This window comes from Salvia hispanica, chromosome 6 (genome assembly GCF_029641045.1).
Source record: "Salvia hispanica isolate PSC_SH4W2 chromosome 6, Shi_PSC_v1, whole genome shotgun sequence".
Taxonomy (NCBI): domain Eukaryota; kingdom Viridiplantae; phylum Streptophyta; class Magnoliopsida; order Lamiales; family Lamiaceae; genus Salvia; species Salvia hispanica.
In genome coordinates, this window is record NC_142697.1 from 30,620,500 (window position 1) to 30,646,725 (window position 26,226).

Consider the following 26,226-nt stretch of genomic DNA (forward strand, 5'->3'; position numbering starts at 1 on the left):
TGAACCCCCTTACATGATGTCGGGCTGGAATATGGGGGCCGTCAAGGCGACGGAATCGCCTTTTTTGCTGCAATAAATAAAATTAGATGTGTGTATACACGTATGGATGTAAAAGAGATATTTATTGTAGATTTTGACGATAATCATCACAAATATTTCTTATTTCTTATATATAAAAAAAAATAGAAGAAGAGAGTGAAATTGGAGAAGCCAAAATTTAGAAAATACAGAAAAAGTTAAGAAAATAGTAACGTATAGTAAGATAAGTACATTACTGTTGATGGGCCCATAGAGAAACGCACACCACTTAAAAGGCCCAAAATCAACATCCACCACCTATTTTACAGCCCACCATTTCACTCTCTGTGTGTGTATGAGTGTGTGAAAGAGAAAGAGAGTTGCTATTTAACAGCAGTGAAGCTCTTGTCCATATCATTATATTTAAATGCCGTTACGAATGTCACATTCCATGATCTGACTTACATATATGGATAAGGTTCTACTTTATAATTATCTTCTATTTTTTCTACACACCATTCTATTCACAAAAAGATGACCAATTTCACCCACATTCTTATCATCCGGAAAATTAAATTAGTTTAGAGTTTAGACCAACCAAATTGAGTATTTGATCCAAAAATAAATGAGCATAAGAACCTGAATTACGTAATTTTTTTAAAAAAAATGGAGGATAAAAAGAAAAGAAAAAATTTAGCAATAGCTACAAACACAAAAATACAATATGATATCTTCTGTTGTGATATATTCATATATATGTGCACGATTGAATTTAGAAGGTCACAGTCTCATATGCGGACAAGATGCAGCCTTTCATTTTTATTAATTTCTTTTTTTGTTATCCTATAAATATTACTAGGAAAAAATATAATAACACTTGTAAGGCCAACTTGTAAAAGAAAAAATATCAAAGAAGAGATAAAAGTATGGAATATGATCCGTATATAAAATATATAATGGTGGAGGTCCCAACCCAATTTGTAACGTCGACTTTTCAATGATCAATAAATTTGCAATTTCTGGTCCAAATCACGGATGTGATATTTAAAGCCTTATGGTTATAATTTTATTTTTTAGGGATTATTAAATAATTTAAATATTTTATAAATAATATTAAGATCAACATAACTGTAAAAATGAAGGTATTGTAAATACATGCTTTGGCTTCATGAATACATTGATACTATTATACAAATATAGTGATTTGTAGAAAATAAAAACATTATTAACCAAAGTGATTTTCCTAAAGCCCAACAACATTTATTCGGCCCAGTTAGCAAAATCCATCACATTAAAATCGTATACCCATTTCTTCCCTAGGTATTACAAGAACATTGTTGTAGATATACCCATGAAGAACAAAGGTTTACTTACAATTGTTATATTGGTGTAGAAATTCAACACAATAACAAATAAAATCCAGATAAATCTCTCATCTTCCTCTAAACCTCAATTCAGATCCCATTGTCATGTCACTGTTGAGACCATTTACTTCATACCTCACACGAAAAGATGAATCGAAACCATCCTTTACCGCGCTTGGATTCAAACCCAGATCAATAGAGCCATATGTCATCCCATTTTGCAAGAAAAGAAAAATCGATTGAGAAATCAGACAATGCTCGGTGCATCCCCGTCCCAGTTGCATATAGCACTAGGCCACCGCGTCCTAATGCAATCGACCAGAGGTGCGTGCTGAGCAGGTTGAGGACAAGATACTTGAGTCGCATTGGATTCATTTGTACCTGGGGTAGATTCCACGGGCAGACTAACTGTCATTTCCTCAGAAGTCCATCTTGGTGGAACAGTTACTCGCACCATCGTTAATCTAGGTCTTTGTATCGGGATTTCGTTCCCAGACGATGCCTGACTGCCACTCACACTCAGTTTGGCGATCCCATTAAAATGGTAAAGATGAAAACCCTCCTTTCCCATTGGTCCAGTTGGGTCCTTCAGGCCACCTAAACTCTGGTCCAAATCAAGTAGAGCCTGCCAAAACTCATTCCATACGATGAAATCTGTACTGCAAAGCTGATCGACCTTCTCACGGGCAAGGTTAATCCTCAATTCCTTGATAATTTGATGGAATGCTTCAACACTTATGAAGCCGCCACCACCACTTTGGTCATGAGCATCAAATGCTTTCCGAATCTGTGATTCTCTATTCTCAAGTTCATTCTCCTCTTGGACTTTGGTGTCGAGAGCAAATAAGACTGTGTAGTGAGATTCACTTCCGACTACCCATATCGGCCAGTTTGGGCATTTAAGATACTGGCCAACCTTACAATAGTTGAGGGACTCCAACAGAGTGAGGAATCCAACTTGTACTGTCGTTGAGATGCCTTTCACGGACATGCCATCCCCCAAGTCAATCTTCCCATCGAACACATTAGCAACAGCATTCCCAGAGAGCAATAAGTTCACAATTTCCTATTCCCATGTTAAGAGGTCAGATGGTACAAAGACTGCAGAAATTGCAAAAACCACAATCTTTAAGCACCAAGGGAAATTGTATTGATCCATTAATACCTGTGATGCATGCCCAAAAGGAGCAGTCACTAATGGTTGAGACGGGTCATCCCTGTCCTCTTGAACAGTGTGCTAATGAAGAATAGCAAGAAGTGCATTAATTAAAATGTAAATAAATAAAAAATGGATATTGAACTGATACTGCAAGGATACATGATATTCATTTCAAATTCTTGTCTTAGGTTAGCAATTTAGCATAAAAGATCCTGAAGGTATAATTTTCTTTCGTATAGCCACATGACATTCATTTGCATTAGATGGCTACCTAATTTATCAAAATTCCTACCAGCGCTTAAAATAAAAAGGTCATAAGCTGGATTGGCGAAATGCATACAATATCAACCTAATTTATCAAAATAAAATGCTTTTGGTTAGTTATCTGCATTCTTGAGATGGATAGACATAGCCTGGGTTAGCGTATTGGGACGACTACAAAATCTGTCTGGATTATTTCACCAGAAGTAATCAATTGGAGTAGTTAGTTTTGCAGGTAAGATAAACAGTAAAAGCACCAAGAGTCACAACAAACACTAGCATGACAAACAAAGTATCAAAACTACCTCACAAATTATTTTATGAAAAAATGTCAAGGGATTTGTCTTTTGGCAATATAATTACAATCAATACTAACAAGATATGTGCAATTTCAGTTCCTAAGTTAAGACTTGATATTCAAATTTTTCACTAGATGTTTAATGAGCCAAGCTATGCTTCTTTCTACTTAATATATTAGGAAGAATGAAAATCAGGAAAAAAATTGATCATCTGGCAAAGGAATATACCAGTCCTCGAGATAATAATGCAGATATTAAGAAGAGCAACGCTCCAAAGCGACTTCGAAAAACAGGAAGCAGAGCTTCAAGCACTTGAATTGCTCTTGATCGGGAAGTACAGGTATCAATCCGCAGAACTTTCTGTAAGTGAGACCCCGATTCAACAGAAAGACCTCCAAGTAACTTTGCAATGACCTAAGTAACAGAGGCCGTACATATTAATAAGAGAATCAAGAACTATAAACAATCTAATCAGAAGAACCCAATTACCCAAACAGAAGACTCCATTGGAATGCTGCATGAACTAAGGAATATTGAACAAGACTCACCTCATCCTCTGAGCCCTGTGCAGCCTCTGCAGTTTCATCAGGAAGAACATTCAAAGATGCTATCACTGCTGCTTTATTGCTTCCACATAGAAAGAGTATTTCGCTCATACCCTTCACCAAGGCTCTGTTAGAAGAAGCAGAATTCACTGAGTAACACATGAAGAAACTAGAGAACAATTATTCTTATTCTTTTTATGCATAGTTTTAAGTTCTAAAGCAGAAAAATAAAATAAAAGATGAACAGTCCCTATAGACATTTATGAGTTTTCAGAAAAGGCCAAACAACAGCTTAAAAGAAAAGAATGAGCAATTTGAGACCTTGACTTTCTTTCCTCTGAAAGTGATGAGAAAATATCAGCTGAAACAGGCTCATTCTTCGACTCCCTTCTAATAGCCAAATTCGAGAAATTATTTGGCACACCATTACTGGTTTCCTCTGGAGAAAATAAAAGATATTTGAGCACAAAACCCTGCATCGCCAAGAGTTCAAGTTTTGAGCAGAAAATCATGACAAGGAATAAAAGTTATGCACTAAATGTTAAGGTGGAAAATGGTTTTTTTTCAATTCTCTAGTGCAAATAACACAGAAGTAGAAGATGAGAGAATCAAAGCTAACTAATCAGAAACCATAATCTCAACCCAAAAAGATCAAACTTTGCTGCATGATTTCAACCAAAACAGGTACACTAAATATAACCAGATCTAGAGAACACTTGGAAATGACACCTCTGTACTACTATCCTTCCACCTTCTATTTCAACCACCTATGTCTATAATTCAATCAGAAACCCTCCATCAAATTCCTTGGCTATACATCATTCCTCTTAACATTAGAGATATTCCTTTTTATCCTCCTCTATACCTATGCATCCAATGAGGAATCTACCCCTAGATATTTTCCTAGGAAATTAGGAATGCATGTAAATGATATTTGTAAATGTGATCACCATGAGAGGTGAGACGAGCAGTTAAATTATTACTTGTATAGCTGCCAAGACGCCACAGGGCCCACCTTCATGCTGTACTAGCCCCATAGATGTTTCAGGATCCGAACTAAACCTGCAAGGAGTCAATTTCCACCATGTCAGAAAAGAACACCAGCACAAGTTCATTTTGCAATGCAGATTATTTGTTGAATCATGGACAACGAGAAAAGAAATTTTTATTTTGTAAAATATTTCTTCCTCGATTGAAGAATTCGACTTAACCTAAGTAAAATGACCCATGTAAATTCATAACTGGTCACTCATAGAACAATAAAAAAACACATTCACAGATAACAATGTGGAGAAAGCACACTCCACAGATAACTCCAATCAATTTACAAATAACATGTATTCAATAGCAAACTCAGTGAGCCTATTCACAGCCCTTTCCTTTAAGCTTATCACACTCTTAATTAGATTATTAGAACTAGACATTATATCAATAGCTCATCTATGAATTCAGTAAAACATATTAACAGTGAAACTTCAAAACATAACCAACTCTTACCTAATTCCCTGATTGCACCATTGCGTAAGCACGTCTTTACTAACCCCTTCCCCAAAAATCATCGAGAAAAGCTGGTTCGCCTCCGCCTCCTGCAGCTCCACCGCTGAATCTCCATCTTTGGCCTCACCTTCATCCAGGCTCACGCCTTTCCCTTTATCCTCCTCATCCGGACCCACAATATCCACATCCTCCACAACTTCCACGCTCGAGGAGGCAGCCATCCGCTTCTCAGCAGCAGCAGCCATTAATTCCCGTTGCCTCCGCCTAGTCTTCGCCTCCGGAGACTCCTCCGCCGAATCGGCCGCGCCGGACTCCTCCTTGGACTTGCTCCGCTTCGGCTCCGGCGACTCGTGCTGCTGCATGCTCAGCCGCAGCGCCATCTGCAAATCCTCATCTTCCTGATCCGCAATCGACATTGATCAAGCCGGAAACCAGCGCAATTCGTAAATTTGGGAAATCAAGGGTTTTACAAATTTCCGACCCCCGATCGAAAAAAAAGGGCTCTGATTGCAATAATTATATGTAACCGTAAACGAATACAAGTGGAAAAATGAGAAACTGAATTGCAGTTTGTGCGTAAAAATCTGGTTTCAATTGCAACGAATTCAACGAGAAGACAAGACAAAGACACTGTGTGGGGTTTTGAATCTAAGAATATTTTCCGGTTAAATGCGGCGACGTTTTGCGTGCGTGAGCTTTTTCCGAAATTACAGCTCTATCCTTTTGATACTATTAAACTACTACTACACTTAAATGCCTTATTTAAACAACTTTATTCAGAAAGTCAGTGCAAAATGCAACTGAAAACGTGGGTTTGGCACATTATTAATGTGAATTTTGTGGAGATATATAAACGAATATATTATGTTACTATTTATAAATTTATTAAAATTGTATATATTTACGAATCAGGCAACTAATTCTCAATGGGGAAATGAGAGATCAGAGAATTTTCTCCATCCAAATCTACCTTATTCTTTCTTTCTACTACTATATAGTAAAAGATGCAACCATTTATTATTACTTAGGAGTATTTTAAAAGATAATACAATTATCATAGTACCAATTAATCATGAAAACATTAATCTTTGCGGTAGAGGAAAGAGAATAACAATTAACAATCAATAAATCCTTTATTATAGATAAGATTAGAAAGGGCTGGATGGATATATTTACGAGGAGAAAATACTTTTTTATCTCTTATTTAACTTAAGAGCATCCGCAGCGGTGCTTAAAACGACGTTCGTCCGTTCGCGCCAGCGGCAAGAACGAGCTTGTCCGCTGCTGCGAGCTGTCCGTCCGTGCCAGCGGCATGGCGCTGCTCTTAGCTAAGAGCACGTCTGTGCCGCTGAGCACCCTTACGTGGCGTTTCTGATTGGCCAACGGCATAGCCATTGGCATATTCAATTTTTTATTTTTATTTTTTAAAATTCGAAATTAATTTTTAAAAAAAAATATTTTCCCACTTCCCAAAAAATTATATCCGTTTTCTACCCACTTTTAATTTATTTTTCAATTTTTTTCCCCAAAATTCACATTTTCATCTATAAATACCCCCACTTCAACAAAAAAAAAAAAAACATTCTCATCTATTCTATCATCTACATTCTCTCATCTTTTTTCTCATATTCTCTCATCTAAATTCCCACCAAACTACACAATGTCCGGCTCCGGCGATCACCCCTCCGGCAATCGCGGTTGGAACCACGATTGGTTCGACTCCGATTCATTCCCTAGTCTGGAAACGCAATTTACGGCCCCTCTTCAAACCCAAGGTTTGCAAGTTCTGGGTGGCTACCATCCTTACCCGGTGCACGACCAAAATGCCTCCGGGTTCGGGTGGGCACCCGAACCCGGATCGGGAGGGAGCAGCAACTCTATTCCTACTCCTACTCCTCCTACTCGTGGCACCCGCACCCCGTATACTCCGGGTGAGATGATGGCGATGTTCAAAGCCTACTTGGCAGTCTCCGATAATCCGGAAGTTGACACGAACCAAACTGGAAAAACGTATTGGTGGCGCATCACTCGTCTTTATAATGAAACTCGGTCAGGGGGAACCATCTATCGCAATGATAGTATGGTGCGCAATTGCATCTTCAGATGCAACGACGCAATCGGTAAGTTCCAGGGGTATTACCTCCAAGAAGAGCGGTCGGCGGGGAGCGGCACGAGCGAGCTCGACATCATCACTGCCGCCTTGGCGACCTACCAATGCATGGAGTTCAAAGCGTTCAAGTACCTCGATTGTTGGCAGGAGGGGCGCCAACATCCGAAGTATAGGGGCGGCGTAGTAGCATCCTCCTCCAGCTCCTCCAGCAAACGGTCGAGGTCGGTAGCCCTATCCGACGGCGCCTCCGATGATGTGGCTACCCAGCTTGCCGGAACTAACTTGGGTACTGGGTAGTCCTCGACTCCATCCGCCCCCGCTCCCGCTCCTTTTGTGCCTCCTCCACCTCCGAACAACACGTTGTGGACCCTCTTGGGTCAACTCTATTTGAACGATACGTCTAAATGACTCCGGAGCAACATGCAACACATGAGCAAATGACCGGGGTCTCAAGAGGCAATTGGGGATAGAGGACTAGTCTTCCACGTGTGTAATTTTTAATTTGTAGGATTTTAATTATGTATTTTTTTATTTTCTAAGATTTTAATTATGTATTTTTATTTTTTAAGATTTTAATTATGTAATTTTTATTTTTTAGGATTTTAATTATGTAATTTTTTATTTTTTAATGTAGAAATATTTTTAGTAATTGAAGTATTTAAATTGAATAATAGAATGGTGGGACCCTTGAGCTTGTCCTTAGCTAAGAGCACAGATGTGGGTGTTGTGTTCTTAGCTAAGGATAAGGAGTAAAAGTGGGTTTGGGCCCACTTCCGTGCTCTTAGCTAACGGAGGGGATGCTCTGATACTAAAATCAAATGCAAGTTAGCAAATATTGCAAGTTGGTATATCTACCGAAGTTCTCCCGTGTCCGTTCAAGAATTGACGAATTCGATTTAGAATTGACTTTTTTTGTTCCCAAAAGAGTGGAATTGTAATTTACCCAGAAAAATAAATGATGGTTCTGATTCAAAACTATCAGTTTTGGGACAGTTTCAAGCTATTTCCCCTATGATTCTTGATTTTAGATCAAAATAAGTGGTTTTGAAAAATTGAAAATGATATCGGACAAACAGAGCTTATATGTCGATCGATTAGAACAGCCAGTTCAACGATAAATCAATATATTTACCATCATTCTATTTCTCTATGCAACTCAGTAGAGATTGGTTGCAAGTGGCAAACATGTATCTGAGTTGGGCTTTGCTGGCCCAAATTCAATGATTGGGCCTGAATAGTTGGTGGCCCACGTACTTCCTATTTTCAAGTGCAAAAGTTTTCTCTTACCACATTTAAGTGATAACATTTTAAATAAATGACTAAAGTCCAAAATTGGTGTTTCCATTTGTCCTAAAATTTTTTTGTAATCCTCTATATTTAGTTGTTACTTTTTTATTACAAATAATATTTTGTAGTCCAAAGTTAACAAAGTCGTTAAAAACTTGAAGGAAACAGAGAAAATATATACTCCCTTCGTTCCTAATAATTTGTTATTATTTGATCCAATATGGATTTCAAGAAATGTAATAGATGGTGATGTGATTCTACTATCAAAAATAATAAAAGTGAAAGGTGATAAATTTTCAGGAACGATGAGAGTATAAACGAAAGCGAAAAGTAAAGGCAGAAGATTTCAAAATATTGTTATGTTGTACTTGTAGCTTTATTAGTGCTTATTATTATGTTAAGACAACAAAAAATATCCAAATAAACAAAAGAGTAAATACATCAGAAGAGCCACATGTTAGTCGGCCAAAAAAGTAAACAAATTAGGCTAATAATTGCATCGGCCAAGGTCAACTTGTTAGGATCAATCTTAATTTGGGCTGCTAACAATAAAAAAAACTTAGGATCCAATTAATCAAAGTTAATTGGGGAAAGGACTTTAATAGTAAGAAGTTCCAAAATGAAATACTACAAGTTTATTAAGTTGGAAAGGATCATGTATAATATAGCAGATTAATTATTAACAGTTTATTTAGTTGAAATTTGAAGTTACATAACAATGAGTCACTATATATTTTGAAGTCAATGCATAGTGTTTGACAGATTAATTATTAACAGTGTATTTGATTGAGATTTGAAGTTACATAGCAATGGCTCACTATATTTTTTAAGTCAATGCATGAGATAATCACTAATATTAATATTTTGAAGTCATTGTACTATATAGATATGTACGTATCATAATCGAACACATGAGTCATTATATTAAGATGTGTACATTTTGAAATAAAAGTGGTGATTAATTTTTGTGATCTATGTAGCACACTGAATTAAGCACATAAATCATGATATGAAACTATGCTTTTCTCAACAGCAAATGATTTTCTTAAATGCAAATAACACTTCGTATGATTATTTTCATAAAATTGGATAATAGTAGTAGTAATTATACCCCTATGTTCCGTAAGAGTTAAGTCATTTTGTCATTTTTAGTACATTCCAAAATGGTGAAGTCATTTCCTTTTTCTATAAAAAGTAAACAACTTAACACTCATTTCATTTTCTAGCAAAAGTCAACATATTTCTTCTCTTACTGTGTTCTCTCTTCGTCAACTATCTTTTTCATTTCGCGCTTTATTCTTCCTTTACTTTTTTTATACAAAAAAAATGCTCAAGCTGAAGGTGCAGCGAGCAAAAGAGTCGTTAACAAACCAAGGAACAAGTAACAACAAAAGACACACCAAAAAGACTAAGCAAAATCCCCCTACTACTTGCCACTTATCCAAAAAAACATCAAACTAAGCAAAGAAATACTACAAGCCAACAACAGTTCAACCCCAAGCCATCCCTCAACAAAGTGTCTCACCATCAGCCCTACTAAGAACAAGATACCAACAGCAGAAAAGCAATGACACCAGAGGAAAAAAAAAAAAAAAAACCATAAAAGAAGGAAATAAAGGGAGTACTTTTTAATAGAATACTTTTTAAATTGTGTGCCAAAAGAAAACGTCTTCACTGTCACGAAATGGAGGGAATACTTTTTAACAACAGTACAAGATATTTGTTGGATGGCGTGCATCGTATGAAGCCATGTTTGCCGAAGCCATGCAAGTTGTAGATAAATTTGTGCATATGTTATGGTGTGCGCATATGAGTGTTTCTTATTTTTCATACTTTTTGCTCTAGATATTAATGAGTCATGAGAGACAAAATTATGGAGACCACTAAAATATAGTAATAGAAATTTCCCATTATTTCATTTTTCTTATTTATAATAGGGAGTAATAAACTTGCCAACATTTTTCATCATTTAACCACTTTTTACTCTTTCGCACAATATATAAGGTGGATAATTTCACACTCTAATGGAAAAAATTCAATGATCCTTTTATTCCATTAATTGGGATTGGACAACATTTGTATACTATTTCCATCTTCTCTCTATTCTACGATATGATATCAGTTTATAACTCAACATTTTTCACTCTAGAACGCAGATTTAATAAGTGAATACTACTAACTAATAAACACATGTTTAATATGATAAATAACTCATCCAATCTAAGATAGAATTCTATAAATAAAACGACATTTTTACGGCTCATTGCGTACACAACTTTTCGGTTGAGTCTATATATCTTGTAAAATTGCACCGATAGAATTCTACTATTAATAAATTGCACCGAACCAAGTCAACTTGGGGGGCATATCTATTAAACTTGTATTAATCGGTGCAATAAAATCTGATTATTTGCATTTTACAGCTCATTGCCTACACAACTTTTCGGTTGAGTCTATCTTGTAGTAAAATTTATTCCTTATAACACATATCATAATACGTGTAGTTCACACCCATTCAATTAAAATTGTAGGATGCTGCAAAAGAAAATAATTAGATTGGACCATGAATAAAAGTATAAAACCTAATACCAAAATCTTGACCATGTCCAAATTGCTAGCCTACAATCCCCATTAGATTGAAAATTGATGCAAATGTATCAGAAAATAATTTATTATTTATCCATACATATACGTGATCAAGGGTCGATTGAGCCTATTATCAGTCCACGAATATCGAAAAATTACATTTAATTCTATTATGTGATAGCTCTGCTTCAATTTGGAATTGTTGTTCACTTTTATTTTTTTGTTGGTCATCCAATAATATTAATAACCGTTGCTCACCTCCATTCTCCTGATTCATTTTTCGTCAACATACGCTGCATCCACTCTATCTATCGACGTTGGTGGCAATGTTGTTTGGTCTGTGTTGAATCCCACGAGTTATGTTTTCTGAAAAGTTGGTCAAAATCGTGATTGAATTAACATGCTTATTAGAGCATCAATAACGCAGGCAGGCCGGGCCGCAAATCGCGAGTCCCGGCCCGAGAACAGTGTTGGAGCACCGTGCGTCCCGGCCCGGGATGGTCCCGAGGACGCAGTTGCGTCCCGGGGCCGCTCCCGAGTCACGTCCCGGCCGGCGTTATGCATGCCCGTGCCGCAGCGGATGCAGCCCGTCCCGGCATTAATTCTGTTTATACACTATATTTGCTCATTTTTTGTAACTCTTCCACACAAACTCTCACTCTCAATCCTCTAGCATTTCAAGACTTTTTGAGTTCTATGGATTGGTTTAACAGCGACCAATGCCAGATGGACGATTTCGTGAACTCCCAGAACTGGCAAGTGCCGCCGACACCCGATCCAAATGCAACGCCTAGTCCCGGGCTGCCTATCAATGTGGACATGGAATCGCCAGTTAGCACTGATGAGTACGATATCAGCGATATGGAGCCAGCTCCACGGAGGGCAAGGGCAAGGCTGCCGATGAGGATGGGCCGAAGAAGTACAGTCCGCAGGAGACAATGTGGCTGGCCAAGAACTATGTCGACGTCTCCGAGGACGCTGTGATCGACAACCAGCAAAGCAGCAAAGCGTTCTGGCAGCGGATTGCGGATAAGTACAACGCTGGTCGATCCGAAGGCTCGTTCGAGCGTACCTACGTGAAGCTACGCAAGCATTGGGGTCGGGTGTAGAAGGAGATTAACAAGTGGAATGGCAAGTGGACTAACGTAGTCCGGATGTGGCCGAGCGGGCACAGCGAGATGGACCTTATGGACAAGGCCAAGGCAGATTACTTCGCTGACGGGAAGAAGCACTTCAAGTACTTCGACGTTTGGAAGCTTGTCAAGAAGAGCCCGAAGTACACTGGTGGGGCTGAAGCGGCGACGAAGAGAACCAAAGTCGCCGCCGGACACTACACTTCGAGCGAAGGAGGTCCGCCAATCGACCTTAACGTGACAAACGATGACTTCTTCCTCTCATCTCCTGGTACTGAAAGCCGTCCGATGGGCACAAAGGCAGCAAAGAGGAAAGCAAAGGGAAAGACAACTGCGAGCTACTCCGCTATGCCGCCACCGCCACCCAATCCTTCCTTGGACAAGATATCAGACTCTATGTCGGATATGAGTATTACGTTGCGGATGGGCCAGCTGACGGAGTTGACATCGAGGGATACCTCGAGAATGTCGGAGTACGAGCTCGAATTGCACCGTGAGATGATCGAATACCTTCGCGCACAAATGAAGAAAAAATAGTTCTTTTTTCTAGGATTTGTAATTTTCTTTTTTCTAGGTTTGGTAATTTTCTTTCTCTAGTATCGGTAAAAAAAATTTCTAGGATTTGTAATTTTCTTTTCCTATTTTTTGACTGAACAATGAATTTTCCCGATTTTAATTGTTCAACGTATTCTATTTTACGATTAAAATATGTTTTGAAATGAATAATTGTGGCCCGAGTTGTGGCCTGCGGTGTTAATGAAGTTGTGGCCTGGAACTCCTAATTTGAGGGAATAATAACGTGGAGGGGACTTGGAAAAAAAAAAGGTACTTTTATGATGTATACAGCACATACCATGTTCCCTCCCACACTAGATTGCTTACACGGCTGCCGTCATCCACCAACGAAACCACACAAAAAAGCCATAACCGCTTCTCACCCAAACAAAACTACAAACTGACATTCTATCGATGGAGATGGAGATGGAGAATACAAACAAACAAAACATTTAATTCTTTTTCACAATAATCGATTACAGATTCTATGTTGATGTAATTATCCGGTGACGATCAAATGCCACCACGTGTCACCGTTGATGCTCGCTAAATTCATCCAGATAGCCCTCAATTTTCCCTCCACTACTGCCTCATCCCATCCCTATCCACACACACACACACCCCTGCGTATTTTCTGTGTCACGTTTCGTTTCCTCGAATCGCGGTCCAACTATACCAGATAATATTGTAGGCTATAGATACATTCCATTTGTATGTGCTATGTGACTATAGATATGTGTGTTGGAGTGGCGGATATTTTTATATAGACTAGAGAGTGGACTTAATTTCACAGATTCAGATATACATACACTTTTTTTGTACGTATAGTGTTGCCATGGATCACGCGGCGGATGCTCACCGTACGGATTTGATGACCATAACGCGCTATGTGTTGAACGAGCAGTCCAAGCACCCGGAATCGCGCGGAGACTTCACCATCTTGCTTAGTCATATTGTTCTCGGCTGCAAATTCGTTTGCACTGCGGTTAACAAGGTTTGGAATTCGATTGTGTTGTTTCGTTTTGTCGATTGATATTGAGATTAGGTTTATTGGATTTTGGTTTTGAGGTTTTGGGGATGTGATTTGGGGATTTTGGGATATTCACTGAAAATTGGGATGGTGAATTCAGGTGATTTTGCTGAGGATGAGATTGATTCTCGTTGCAGATTTGTGTTCCTTTTGATTGGTGATCTTTGATTTCATATTGAGTTTATAATTGAAAATCATCAGAATTGTAGCTTCCTAGTATTATAGCAATTTGTGATCATGGAATTTACTGATAGTGAATCGGATTTTGACTAGAGTTATTATTACATGGACGAACATGAATTCACAGGGTGCTGTGAAATGCCATTTATGAAATCTGTGTTTTCACGATGATGTTCTTGGCTGATAAAAAACTTTTTATCCAGATAAAACCGTTCTCAAGTTTCACCAAATTCCACTTTTAGGCATTTACTGTGCTTCATAAAAGTGAACAAAAAAGATTCTATTGGACCACAGTATAGATGCCTTATTGATTGTAATTTGGAAAAATATCCCCTGTTGGATTGGGGACCAGGATAGAATCTAATTCCTCATTATGGGCTCTGGTTTTTTTTGCATTATTACATCTAAACCATTGATATTGTTGTTTACGCTTTACAGGCTGGTTTGGCCAAGCTCATAGGACTTGCCGGAGAGACCAATGTGCAGGTAAATTCCGGCAGCATTCATTTGGATGCGTATACTTTATCCGTGGTAGATCTTGTTTTATGATGATGGGTTTGAGCTTGTTGCTGTTGTTTATGAAGGGGGAAGAGCAGAAAAAACTGGATGTGCTCTCAAATGAAGTCTTTGTCAAGGCCTTAGTCAGCAGTGGCCGGACTGTATATTTCTTTTGAATGCTTTTCACTCTTGAAATATATACGTAATTCTTTGTGCTTATAAATGTGTGAATCACTGGCAGTGCATCCTTGTCTCCGAAGAGGATGAAGAGGCCACATTTGTTGATCCAGCCCTGCGTGGAAAGTATGTGCCAGCACTCTTAACTAAAAGATACTATGTTGAATTCCTTGTCTGTTAACATATATGGTGGTGGTGTTCACTTCACTCTGAATATGCAGGTATTGTGTTGTGTTTGACCCGTTGGATGGATCATCCAACATCGACTGTGGTGTTTCTATTGGAACTGTATGATCTCCCAGCAATTAGTGTCAGAGAACAATTTGTTGTAAACATGATATTTTGTTAATTAATTTGGTGATTCTCTTACGTTCAGATCTTTGGGATTTATGCAATCAATGACGGAGTTGACCCAAAGATAGAAGACGTCTTGCAGCCTGGGAAGAATATGGTAGCTGCAGGCTACTGTATGTATGGAAGCTCTTGCACGGTATGTACATTATATTTTTGATAAAATTGAAGATAAATACTATGGTTTTGCATGATGAATTCTTAGTCACACCCTTGCTCTTAATATACAGCTTGTTCTTAGTACTGGAAAAGGAGTTAATGGGTTCACACTCGATCCATCTCTTGGTGAATTCATATTGACTCACCCAGATATTAAGGTCAAATCTCCTCCCTCCTATTACCAGTTTGAGCAATTTTGCACCTCAGATATGATTATCTTCTCGCATGTGCACCATCGACATAATCCGTTGATAAAAGTTTTCTAGTACTCCCTCCGTCGGCCATAAGTTTAAGTGATACATTTTGGGTGGATGGCTGAGAAAGGATATTGGCACACACTTTTGGTGGGCATATGCAGTGCAACTTACAGTTTAGGAGCCTTTCAACTTAATTTATACACGATTTTGCGTAAGATGAAAATGGTTAGGAAATCAGAATTCGCATTTTGAAGTTCTCGTCTCCACTAAACCATGAAGTTTACATATCCAAAGCAATGCCTCTGTTTTCTTTGACGTTTTACCACTTTCATTTCTTTGGCAATTAACAAGGTTTCGACTTTTATTCCTTGATGCAGATTCCCAAGAAAGGAAAAATTTATTCTGTCAATGAAGGAAATGCCAAGAATTGGGATGCACCAACCGCAAAGTATGTGCCATTGTAGATATTACCTTTATGTTAGTAGAATTAAATTTATGTATCTTACTATTTGCAAACCCCAGGTATGTGGAAAAATGCAAGTTTCCCCAAGATGGATCGCCAGCAAAATCTCTGAGATACATTGGAAGGTAAACGAAAACTTAAATCTGCTGAAACCTCTCTACACATGCTTTTTTATCATCACTGATCTTGATGCTGTGATTAAACCAACTTATGTTCGTGTTTTGAACATTCATATTCTCGTGCTCTTGCTTTCAGTATGGTAGCTGATGTCCACCGCACTTTGCTCTATGGAGGCATCTTTTTGTACCCAGCTGATAAGAAAAGCCCAAATGGCAAACTACGGTACAAAGCTCCGATACTTATTTAAAATGTAGTCACTAATCAAAACGCATAAACTTATTATGAAAATTTATGTGAAACAGGGTACTCTATGAAGTCTTCCCTATGTCGTATCTGATGGAACAAGCCGGTGGACAAGCATTTACGGGGAAACAAAGGGTAAGTGCTTGCATTTTTGAACAATCACAAAATGTTATCAGGCAGTCTGATGGGTGTAGTCGTGTAGATCAATCTCATATATGGTGCCATATTTGTAATTTCGTTGGTTTTGGTTGTGTTTGGATCCGGGGTCTAGGCAGTGGCAGATGATAGATGCTCTGATACAAGATTTTTATTGCAGGCACTCGACTTGATTCCTACAAAGATACATGAGCGTTCACCGATATTCCTTGGTAGCTATGACGATGTCGAGGAGATCAAAGCCTTGTACGCTGCTGAAGGGAAAAAATAAAGAAGTTGTAATTCTACTTTTCAATTACCAAGTTTGCAGATAACTCATATCTGTAGTGATACATAATATTCTTTAGAATATAGTTTCAGTTGGCTCCTCTATATATAATGCTTTATTGAATATTTGTACCTCACGTTTATGAATAACCACATCACAAAATTGTAAAATTAGATTACATGTTTCAAGTAGATAAAATCTGATACTAATATTTATCAAAGATATGGTAAAACTAACTCCAATGGAAGATGGATTATTGTAACTGGGGAATTATTCCTATGTTATTCATCTACCTCATTTTCTTCCCAGCATATATAGTCATTTTACACTGATGATTTTTGGTTCATGAGAAATTTACTTTAGAATACTAACTTGCATACCAAATACCACTATGTAATCTGGATAGATAGTGTTACTTTTAATTACCAAACACACCAATAGAATACATAACTAGTCAAAACCATGAATCTTATTGTGATTATTATCTTGTTTAATCGAAACATGACTAGTCGACGAGCTTTAGAAATAGTAGTAGTTGTTATTTGAAAATGTGTATTATCACTTTTAAAATTCTCGGCTGATATCTATACCTTCGTCCCATTAAATGTAAAACATTTATTTTTCAACACGAGATTTTATATAGTTAGTTAAAAAAGAGAGAATAAAGAAAGAGAGTGAAAATGTAGAGAAAATGTTATTTTTATTTTAGAAAATGTTTTATTTTTAATTCGACAAATATAAAAAAAAAACGTTTCAGTTTTATCATAACAAATAGAGTAAAATAGAGTTAATGAAAATATATTAATCTCAATTATATTATAGTACTAGTATTAATTATGTTTAACATTTATTAATCCGAAGTGGAGTAGAATTTATTAGTAATTTTAATCATTATTTTGCTTTGATGTGGAGAAGATGAGGCATGAATTCTAAACCTCTTTCTCTTTTAGAGCATCCACAGTGCCGGCTAGCCGATTCACGTCGCTAGTCGATCGGCTAGCCGAACCATTGCAGTAGGCCAGCAGCGAATCGGCGTAAAAATCGGTGTGGGCTGGCCTATGCGCTGGCCGCCATTGTGGCGTGCCGATCGGCCAACGCCAATTTTCGTTTTTTTTTTAAATTTTTTTTTTGAAAACCTATATATACACGATTTTAGTTTCATTTTCATTTGCACCACTTGTTTTAACGAGTTTTCTCTCTCTCTAAATTTCTGTACAAGAACAACATTGAGGGATGAGTAACGCGGGTGGTAGCGGTGGTGGTAGTGGTGGGGATGCTGAGGAGTACGAACGGCAGATGAACGAGGCTATGGATGCCTACATGAACCGCGAGATGGAGCGGTACATGCGAAGGGTGGAACAGCAGGCAGTACCTCGCCCTCCACCGGTTGTCCACCGCCAAGCAGTGATTGATCGGGATCACGTAGCTGCACATCAGCGGCTATATGACGACTACTTCGCTCCGGACCCGCGGTTTCCAGCAACCATGTTCAGGCAGCGTTTTAGAATGCGCAGGGAGTTGTTTATGCGTATCGTTGACGCTTTGGAGCGTCGATATCTTTATTTCCGCTTCGGGCACGATGCGGCTGGCAAACCCGGCCACACCCCTATCCAAAAGTGCACGGCGGCAATCAGACAGTTGGCCTACGGAGGCGTGGCAGACATGTGGGATGAGTACCTCCACATCGGTGAGACGACTTCTCTGCAATGTCTGAAGTATTTCTGTCAGGGCGTGATAAACATTTTCGGTGAGCAGTACCTTCGAAGCCCTACTCCCCAAGATTGTCAGAATTTGATGCAGATGCACGGGGAGCAACATGGGTTCTCCGGGATGTTAGGCAGCATAGATTGTATGCGGAGTGGAAGAACTGTCCGACTGTCTGGAAAGGGGCCTACACGACCGGCTACAAGGGAAAGAATCCCACGATGATCCTGGAGGCCGTAGCTGATTACCGGCTGTGGATCTAACATGCGTATTTTGGGGTAGCCGGGTCGAACAACGACCTCAACGTCCTCAACTCGTCGCCCCTCTTCAACGAGAAGTGTCAGGGCATCGGTCCAGCCGTCTCATTTGTGGCCAACGGCAACCGGTGGGCTACTACTTGGCGGATGGGATATACCCTAGGTGGGCCGTCTTTGTGAAGACGATCAGCCACGCGATGGATGACAAGAAAGCCTACTTTGCGGAACGACAGAAGTCGGCGCGCAAGGACGTGGAGCGCGCATTTGGCGTGCTCCAGTCTCGATGGGCGGCAATTAAGGGTCCAACGCGTTTGTGGGATGTCAAATGTGTTTCCCAAATAATGTACGCCTGCATTATCATGCACAACATGATCGTCGAAGACGAAGGCGTACAACTGACTAGTTGGGCCAATGACGATGAAGCCTGTCCAAGCCACGGAACGGCCACCCCTAGCGTACGACATGGGGTACCTCTCGATGAAGTCGGCCGCCTCCAGGAATATGCCGACATGCGCCAAGTGGATGCTCATATTCAACTCCAAAGGGATATAATTGAAGAGTTGTGGGCACGAAAGACTGCACGACGATAGTTTTTTTTCTTTATTATGTAATTTATTTTTTTAAATGAATATAATTTTTTTTAATGCAATTAATGAATTTTCCCGTATATGTCTCGTAAATTTAATTCCGCAATTTAATCGTAAATCTAATTCCGTAAATGTAGTTGTTTTTGAATTATTTTTATTGCGGCTGGCCTATGGCTAACCTATGGCTGACCTAAATCTGATGTGGCAGATGGATTTTTAGTGCTGCTCACGTGACAGGGAGAGAGAGTGGTTGGCCTATGGCTAGCCTATTTCTATCGTGGATGCTCTTATAGATAGAAAGTCAACCTCACAACATTTGGTCCCCCAGTAATGGTGCACTGGGGTCAGTCACTCGGTGCAGCCAATTATTCACCTTAGACCACAACTGCTAGGTACATGTTTTTTAAGTTGACAAATTTTATATGCTTGTACACTAACATTAATTATGGAAATCTATTCATGTCGAATCAAGGATATTTTGGATTTGGTAGACCGAAGTAGATTTAGGGTAACACCGAAATGAAAATGGAAAAGAAATTAATCAAACATGAGTTCCAATGGTTGCATATCCATGAAATTGATTATCAAATGTTATTTTATTCTAAGTTTTAACCTTCATCTGTTTATTTAAATATGTTATAGTAGTAGAAAATAATACCATCATTAATCACAAAAAAAATGAAGCAATTCTAATCCAAATATTCACTATTATTAGCTATAATAATTAATAATTATCATTAAAAAAAATCATACGCACAATAGAACATGGTTTATCTTCACTACATCATACATGCATGCATGTTCATCACTTAATTAAATAGAATGACTACCAAGCTGTTGTCAGAAAGAAGAAAAAAATAATAATTATATTTAACAACACTCCAATGTTATTTCTTCACTTGATTAACCTAGAAATTGTTGTTCAATTTATATTTCATTGAATTATAGTTACAAATTAATGTACACAAAGTAGCATAGTGTATGACTTTATGTTTTGAAATTTATAAAGTAATAATGATTCTGATTTTCATTCCAACATTAGCTCAAAATTAACTAGTTTTTTTTTCCTTAAAATACAAGTAGTACTATGAGAGTGCCGTAGTGAGAATAATAATAGTAGCAATTAATTACTAATTTAGCCTAATTGCATGAGAATATATAGGTAATTAAACCTAAGTGGAATAACGATTCCACATTTTATTCCTATATAATTAACACACATCTCAAATTTTACATATACAAATCATAATCTTGATGAATTCACAACCCTTTGGATCCAATCAACTTGGTCAAACCAAACGTCAACGCCATCGCCAGCCACCCTCCGACCAAAACCCTGGCCGTCGCCCTCCCCGCCGGCGCCCTCCCCAGCGCCGCCCCCAGCCACCCGAACCCCACCAGCGCCACGCTCACCGCCGCCACCACCACCCCCACCCTCACCCTATACTCCTCTATGAACGACGCCGCCAGCAACGGCACCATCGCCCCCACCGAGAACGCCAGCGCCGACGCCGCCGCCGCCTGAATCGGGTTCGGCAAATTCCCGCCCTCTCTCTTTTCCTCCTCAGAGGTGGCGACGCCGGCGCGCTTCTCGTCCCTCTTGAGCTGGGCGAGCTCGATGTCGAGCTGGGAGTAGACGGAGACGAACTCGCCGATGGCCATGGAGCAGGCGCCGGCCACGAGGCCCGCGAAGCCGGCGAGGACCATGGCCTTGATGGCGTGCTTGACGGCCCCCACGCCCATCATGAGGGAGGCCGTGGAGACGAGGCCGTCGTTGGCGCCAAGGACGGCTGCGCGCAGCCATTGGGAGCGTTTCGAGTAGTCGAATTCTTGCTCGATGTCGCCTTGCTCGAGGATGGAGGAATTAGGGTTTTGTATTGGGTTGGAAGCCATTTTTGTTTTGGAGGAGGAGTGTGGTTTTAATTTGTTGTGAGTATGGTTGACACACGCCTTAGCTTATGGTATTTATAGATGGGGAAAAGTCATGTTTCTATATTTGTATTTTTTTTAAATGGATGTGTGTATAAAATGACAACATTATACACATTTAAATATTGTAACACTAAATGAGGCGTGTGGCCATTAGGTACCAAAGTCTACCTTTTCAAGGTACAATTATTGCATGCATACTAACTCTTTATGAGTATATAATTGGATTTAGCACTTAGGGGTTCTTGCGAAATGGCGATTTGAGGTGAGATTTTTGTGGCAAATGACTGATTCAGGAAATGAAACTCATTAGGATAGAAATTGGCGATGTCATCCATATATATTTGGGTTGAGTAAGCATTTTTTTTTCTTTTCGTAGATATTTGATTATGAATTTGCAGTTTCCAATCCCATGACAACTCGTCCCTACCCTAAGATATGTTTTACTTTTAATTAAAACGTAGCGAAACCCTCAAAATCACACAACAAAAATATAAGGGTAAGGGTTAGGGTGAGGTGAGTTGCCATGAACGTGGCCCATTTATGGAGTTTTCCAAGTTAACCGCGGTGAGGTCGGCCGGCCTTGCCCGACCCTAGCTAGGGCTGTCCCTATTTGTGTCCCACATATCCAATATTAATATTATTTATATAATTTATTATTCCTATTTAAATTTTCAATATTAATTATTCGTTAAGTATTGTCACCAAAGTGGTTTTTGATACCAATCAAAGTTGATGGAATATGTATATGAAATTTTGACATAAATTTCTAGTTATCTCTCCCTCTCAATTTAAGAAACGACAAATTATATTAATCAACCATCTAAAGAGTAAATACATTGCTAAGGAAAAAAAGGTATAGCCATAGGGGAAAGAAACATGAAATGTAGTTGAATATATAAACCATGATTGAACTTTTCCAAGATACTCCCTCTGTCTAATATCATAATGAAATTGCAGCTTTATAAGAAGAGAATGTTAGCCAACTTATTAGTATGTTTGGTAGGAGTGATACCTCATCTAGGAATGGAAATCCATGAATAAAGTCGATTTGAGATAAACACAACTTCTCATTTAATAATTACTTATATTCCACACATGTACATAAGTGACATATGCCTAATAAAATTTTGGCATGAAGATTCCCCAAAGATTAAATATTCTTTTTATTCTTTTAATAAATATCGAATTACCCATATTAATATTTTTATGGTGAAAAAAGAAGATTTTTCACACTATCGTGGAGACAAGACCTTTATATCAGCATATAATTCTGCTTTATATCTTGGAGCAAGCAATTTTCTAGACGCATCAGAATCCATTCATTTATAGTTGTGGAAATGAATCACCATGCAAATTCAGAAAAAAATTATTACGTACCTATAAATTCTATCCATTTATAGATAAGCGTTGATGGGGCTCGTTTTCATCATGTACAATTTAATATTGAGATCTAGTTTAAAGCATAAAGCTTAATTAATTAAGACATAAAGTTGAATATGTGATTCTAATTAATGTAAGTACCTTCGAAAAGATCATCTGGTCAATTAGATAATAGTAATATACTAACACGACATTGTTATGGGAATATGTTACTATTATTCAAAAATAAAATTTGGATTGTTACTTAGTTTTAAAACATATGTTGAAGTATTCATGTATATATCTCCCAATAGAATTAATAGAATTTGAACTCCCTTTATACTGAGTTGAATGATCAATATATAGTTTGGTATTCTTACGCATTATTTATTTTACTTATACTTCATCCGTCCCATCAAAATAGGGAGACTTTCCTTTTCCGTCCATCCCATAAAAATGGTTCATTTTCATTTATGGATAGTTCTCCTAAATTCATTACACATATACATCAATTTATTTATAACGATCCACCATTAATCATTAATAAATAATGTAGATCTCAATGTCTACTAATATTATTTTAACTACATTTCTCCTCTTTTCTCTTACTTTACCAATTATACATTAATTTCTGTGTCGTCCCAAATGTCTTTAGTTTTGTGGGACGGATCACAAGAGCATATTGTAACTTGATTGGACTTTAGTTTAAAATTCTTTCAACGTAAAAATGTTTATATATTTGCTGTTTGTATGAAATTGAGCTCATCAAAATTACTTTATTTCAGTATTATTTGTACTCATTCAATTAATTTTAGATTAATTTTTATCAAGATGGTAGTTTATTGTCCTGATCAAGGACGAAAGTACATATTGACGTACCCCGGAGATATCCTTGGTCCCTCAAAAATTTTGATCATTTTCACGAGTATACACATAGTTCTAATTTTGAAAATTATTATTAAGAAATTAGCTATATTTGAAATTTTGAAAATTTATGTAACAAAAATAAGTTTAGTTAATTCTTTGACCATGCATTATTTTTACTATAAAAACAGAGTCAATTAAAAACCAAAATTTGGGCGTACTTCGTATATTTGTAGGCAATTAATTCAAAAAATACGCAAACAAATTAGTTGATAACTTTATACTAGTAACAAAAAGTTTGTGTATTATCTCATTTAATTAAATACTGGACCAGCTTGCATTAGATGTGACACTTAATATCAATTCAATCACGACTTGCCTAAATAACTTGAGACGACATATCTCTTCTGCATGAATGAAATTATGAAAACACACGCTTTTATCATAATTATATTTTAGTTTTTTTTTCTTAATGATGATTTACATGTCAATTTCCATCGAGCTAGGACAATATTTGGATTAAAAACACAACTTATTCCACAAATATCTTCTTACTAGTATTTAATTATAATAATTTATTTCTATTAACAAAAAATTAAAATATTTATTGGTGGGGATCAATTATCCATCATCATCATCTGTGTTCATTCCCTTAATTTAGCTTTTCCATGCATTATTTTTGCACTAAAATACAATAGTCTTTCCACTTTCCCATGAAACATGGGAACCTCACAAAATTGATCAGTGCTTTAGTTGAAAGAGTGAAGAACAATAACAGTCATTTATTTTAGCTTTAATAAAAGATGAAAAAGCTAAAATAGATTAAAGGAAATATTAAAGTTTATCAGCCATAGCAATCCGTTTTTTTGCTGACAATTACATGTGTGAGAAGTAACATGATGAATTCTCTAAAGATCAAATTCCATTCGAGAAATATACTTAACACATGTCTCCCATTTCAGTCATATCAATTTATTCTAATTAGTATACATATTCAAATAATAATTAATATACTATTAGCAATGAAATGTAACAAAGAGGTGTGTTATAATGCTAACTTTTATTAAATTGTTAACTCATCAACGCAATGTATTTAAAATGTTAATACGGTCACATTAAAATGTCAACACAATTTTGTGTTGACATTTTAAATATCAATGTCAACACAATGTATTAAAATATCAACTAAGTGTATGTTGACATTTCAACATCATCGTGTTGACATTTCTAATACACTACATTGACGAGTTAACAAAGTTAACAACTTAAGAAAGTTAGCAACGGATCACACATCATGTAGCAATATCATTATTGTGTATCGCCTCCCCTTGTTATATACTCTCTCCGTCCACAAAAATAGAGCAATTGGTGTATGACACGGGAAGGAGAAAAAGTAAGTGAGAAGTAGTGTTAGTGGAATGATGTGTAGGGTTATTATTTGTTGATAACTTTCTATAAATGAATGTGCTCTATTTTTTGTGGACGGAAGGAGTATATTATGACTTCTAAATAGATCACGACCACGACGATCCAACTCGATTTCGTACTGTTTATATTTAGGCTCAGCTCGATTCCTATTGTGTTTCGATCGATGGACACATGCACATATCTTGGTGTAAGGAGGGCTTGAGCTCCCACAAGCCAAATTTTTTAAAAATATTATTTTCATCGGATCTTCAAATTATGTATCTGTTTCTCAACAAATAGGATGAGGGAGAATTTAATATATGGCATAAGAATTTATCAAGAAGTATATCATAATCAAAAATGGAAAATGGATTGGTGAGGAGGAAAGCACTAATCAGTAAGAGGGAGAAAAGAGCAGACACAAATAAGTTGATGATGAGATATTATTTCTCTATTGAGTGTGCTTTCCACACGACTGCCACCAACACTCATTTTGTTTATCTTATTCCATCCATTTTATAGCTATAAGTTGCAAATTTTTAATTATTATTTTTCTTGGATATTTCATTTTCTTCTTCAAAGTATAATTCATGGATATGGTCTCCTACTTTTTAAGCCCCATCATGTTACGAGATTGAAAGGAAATATAGTCAATGCATCCAATCTTATTGCTACACCTAAATGATATAATTCATGCAAAAATATGTATATTAATATTACAATTGACAAGTCCTGAATAACCATGTTGGAGATATATTGTTTTATTGGCTTCCAAATTTCCAATTTTACTTTATGTTGGATAAGCATGTGAGTAATCATGCATACTATATTACTCACTTCAAATTTGGAAGTGATATATGTATTACCTCTTTTTATATAAATTTGTATGTTGAACAATAAGCACTATACTATTACATTTTTCATATAAAAACAATAACAATTTATACTACTACTACTACTACCACCAAAGTAGTCCAAAGTAGTTATTTGAGTGTATAGAAAATGTGAATAAACAAGAATTCAACTAGAGCCGAGGCAAGATCAAAAACTCTTTCTTTTCAAGACAAAATGTTCTGCAAATTGTGTTGTCTTTTATATCTATTTTTTTTCAATATTATGTGTTGTCAAAGTATCTTCACAAATTGCACACTAGATACATTTAAATGTGTCACACAACACAACCAGTTGTAACTAAGTCATAATCGACTAAATAAATGTTCTCATAGCAAAGCCATCACATTTTACACATCAATTATTGACCTCTTTAGACGTGGTATTAGATTTCATGTGACTTGAATTTATCTTAAATTTTATTGAAAACAACTTACACACAATAACTAATAGTAGTATAGAATAATATCATAAACATATTTACATATTTGCATATATTAAATAAATTAATAGGAGTACTACTATTTTAAATTAAGGAAATCTTGCAAGATGACTGGTTGGGCCCAGCC

General features: G+C 37.2%; 2 protein-coding genes and 1 pseudogene across 2 annotated transcripts; 1 reads left to right on the top strand and 2 right to left on the bottom strand.

Annotated features, from left to right (window-relative positions):
• Positions 1–1,256: 1,256 nt before the first annotated feature.
• Positions 1,257–5,864, bottom strand: LOC125207397 (uncharacterized). The gene is made up of 7 exons (XM_048106720.2): positions 5,144–5,864; positions 4,630–4,708; positions 3,968–4,119; positions 3,650–3,773; positions 3,330–3,515; positions 2,548–2,619; positions 1,257–2,448 (listed from the first exon to the last, which is right to left on the bottom strand). Exons 1-7 carry the CDS (start codon positions 5,557–5,559, stop codon positions 1,630–1,632), a joined length of 1,848 nt encoding a protein of 615 aa, XP_047962677.1. The 5' UTR covers positions 5,560–5,864; the 3' UTR covers positions 1,257–1,629.
• A 7,401-nt stretch (positions 5,865–13,265) lies between these two features.
• LOC125206034 (fructose-1,6-bisphosphatase, cytosolic) lies at positions 13,266–16,829 on the top strand. Its single transcript, XM_089061716.1, has 12 exons — positions 13,266–13,808; positions 14,463–14,510; positions 14,609–14,683; positions 14,764–14,825; positions 14,921–14,987; positions 15,076–15,189; positions 15,281–15,367; positions 15,784–15,854; positions 15,929–15,994; positions 16,125–16,211; positions 16,292–16,367; positions 16,549–16,829. Exons 1-12 carry the CDS (start codon positions 13,650–13,652, stop codon positions 16,657–16,659), a joined length of 1,023 nt encoding a protein of 340 aa, XP_088917842.1. The 5' UTR covers positions 13,266–13,649; the 3' UTR covers positions 16,660–16,829.
• Positions 16,830–20,370: 3,541 nt separating this feature from the next.
• LOC125207867 (vacuolar iron transporter homolog 2 pseudogene) lies at positions 20,371–21,147 on the bottom strand (annotated as a pseudogene).
• Between the last annotated feature and the right edge of the window lie 5,079 nt (positions 21,148–26,226).

Coding starts and splice junctions, on each gene's coding strand:
- LOC125206034 (XM_089061716.1), top strand. CDS start 13,650: ATGGATCACGCGGCGGATGCTCACCGTACGGATTTGATGACCATAACG. Junction 15,368..15,783: donor TGACTCACCCAGATATTAAG/GTCAAATCTCCT, acceptor TCCTTGATGCAG/ATTCCCAAGAAAGGAAAAAT. Junction 16,212..16,291: donor AGCCCAAATGGCAAACTACG/GTACAAAGCTCC, acceptor TATGTGAAACAG/GGTACTCTATGAAGTCTTCC.
- LOC125207397 (XM_048106720.2), bottom strand. CDS start 5,559: ATGTCGATTGCGGATCAGGAAGATGAGGATTTGCAGATGGCGCTGCGG. Junction 3,774..3,967: donor TCAGAGGAAAGAAAGTCAAG/GTCTCAAATTGC, acceptor TTCTTCTAACAG/AGCCTTGGTGAAGGGTATGA. Junction 2,620..3,329: donor CATTATTATCTCGAGGACTG/GTATATTCCTTT, acceptor ATTCTTCATTAG/CACACTGTTCAAGAGGACAG.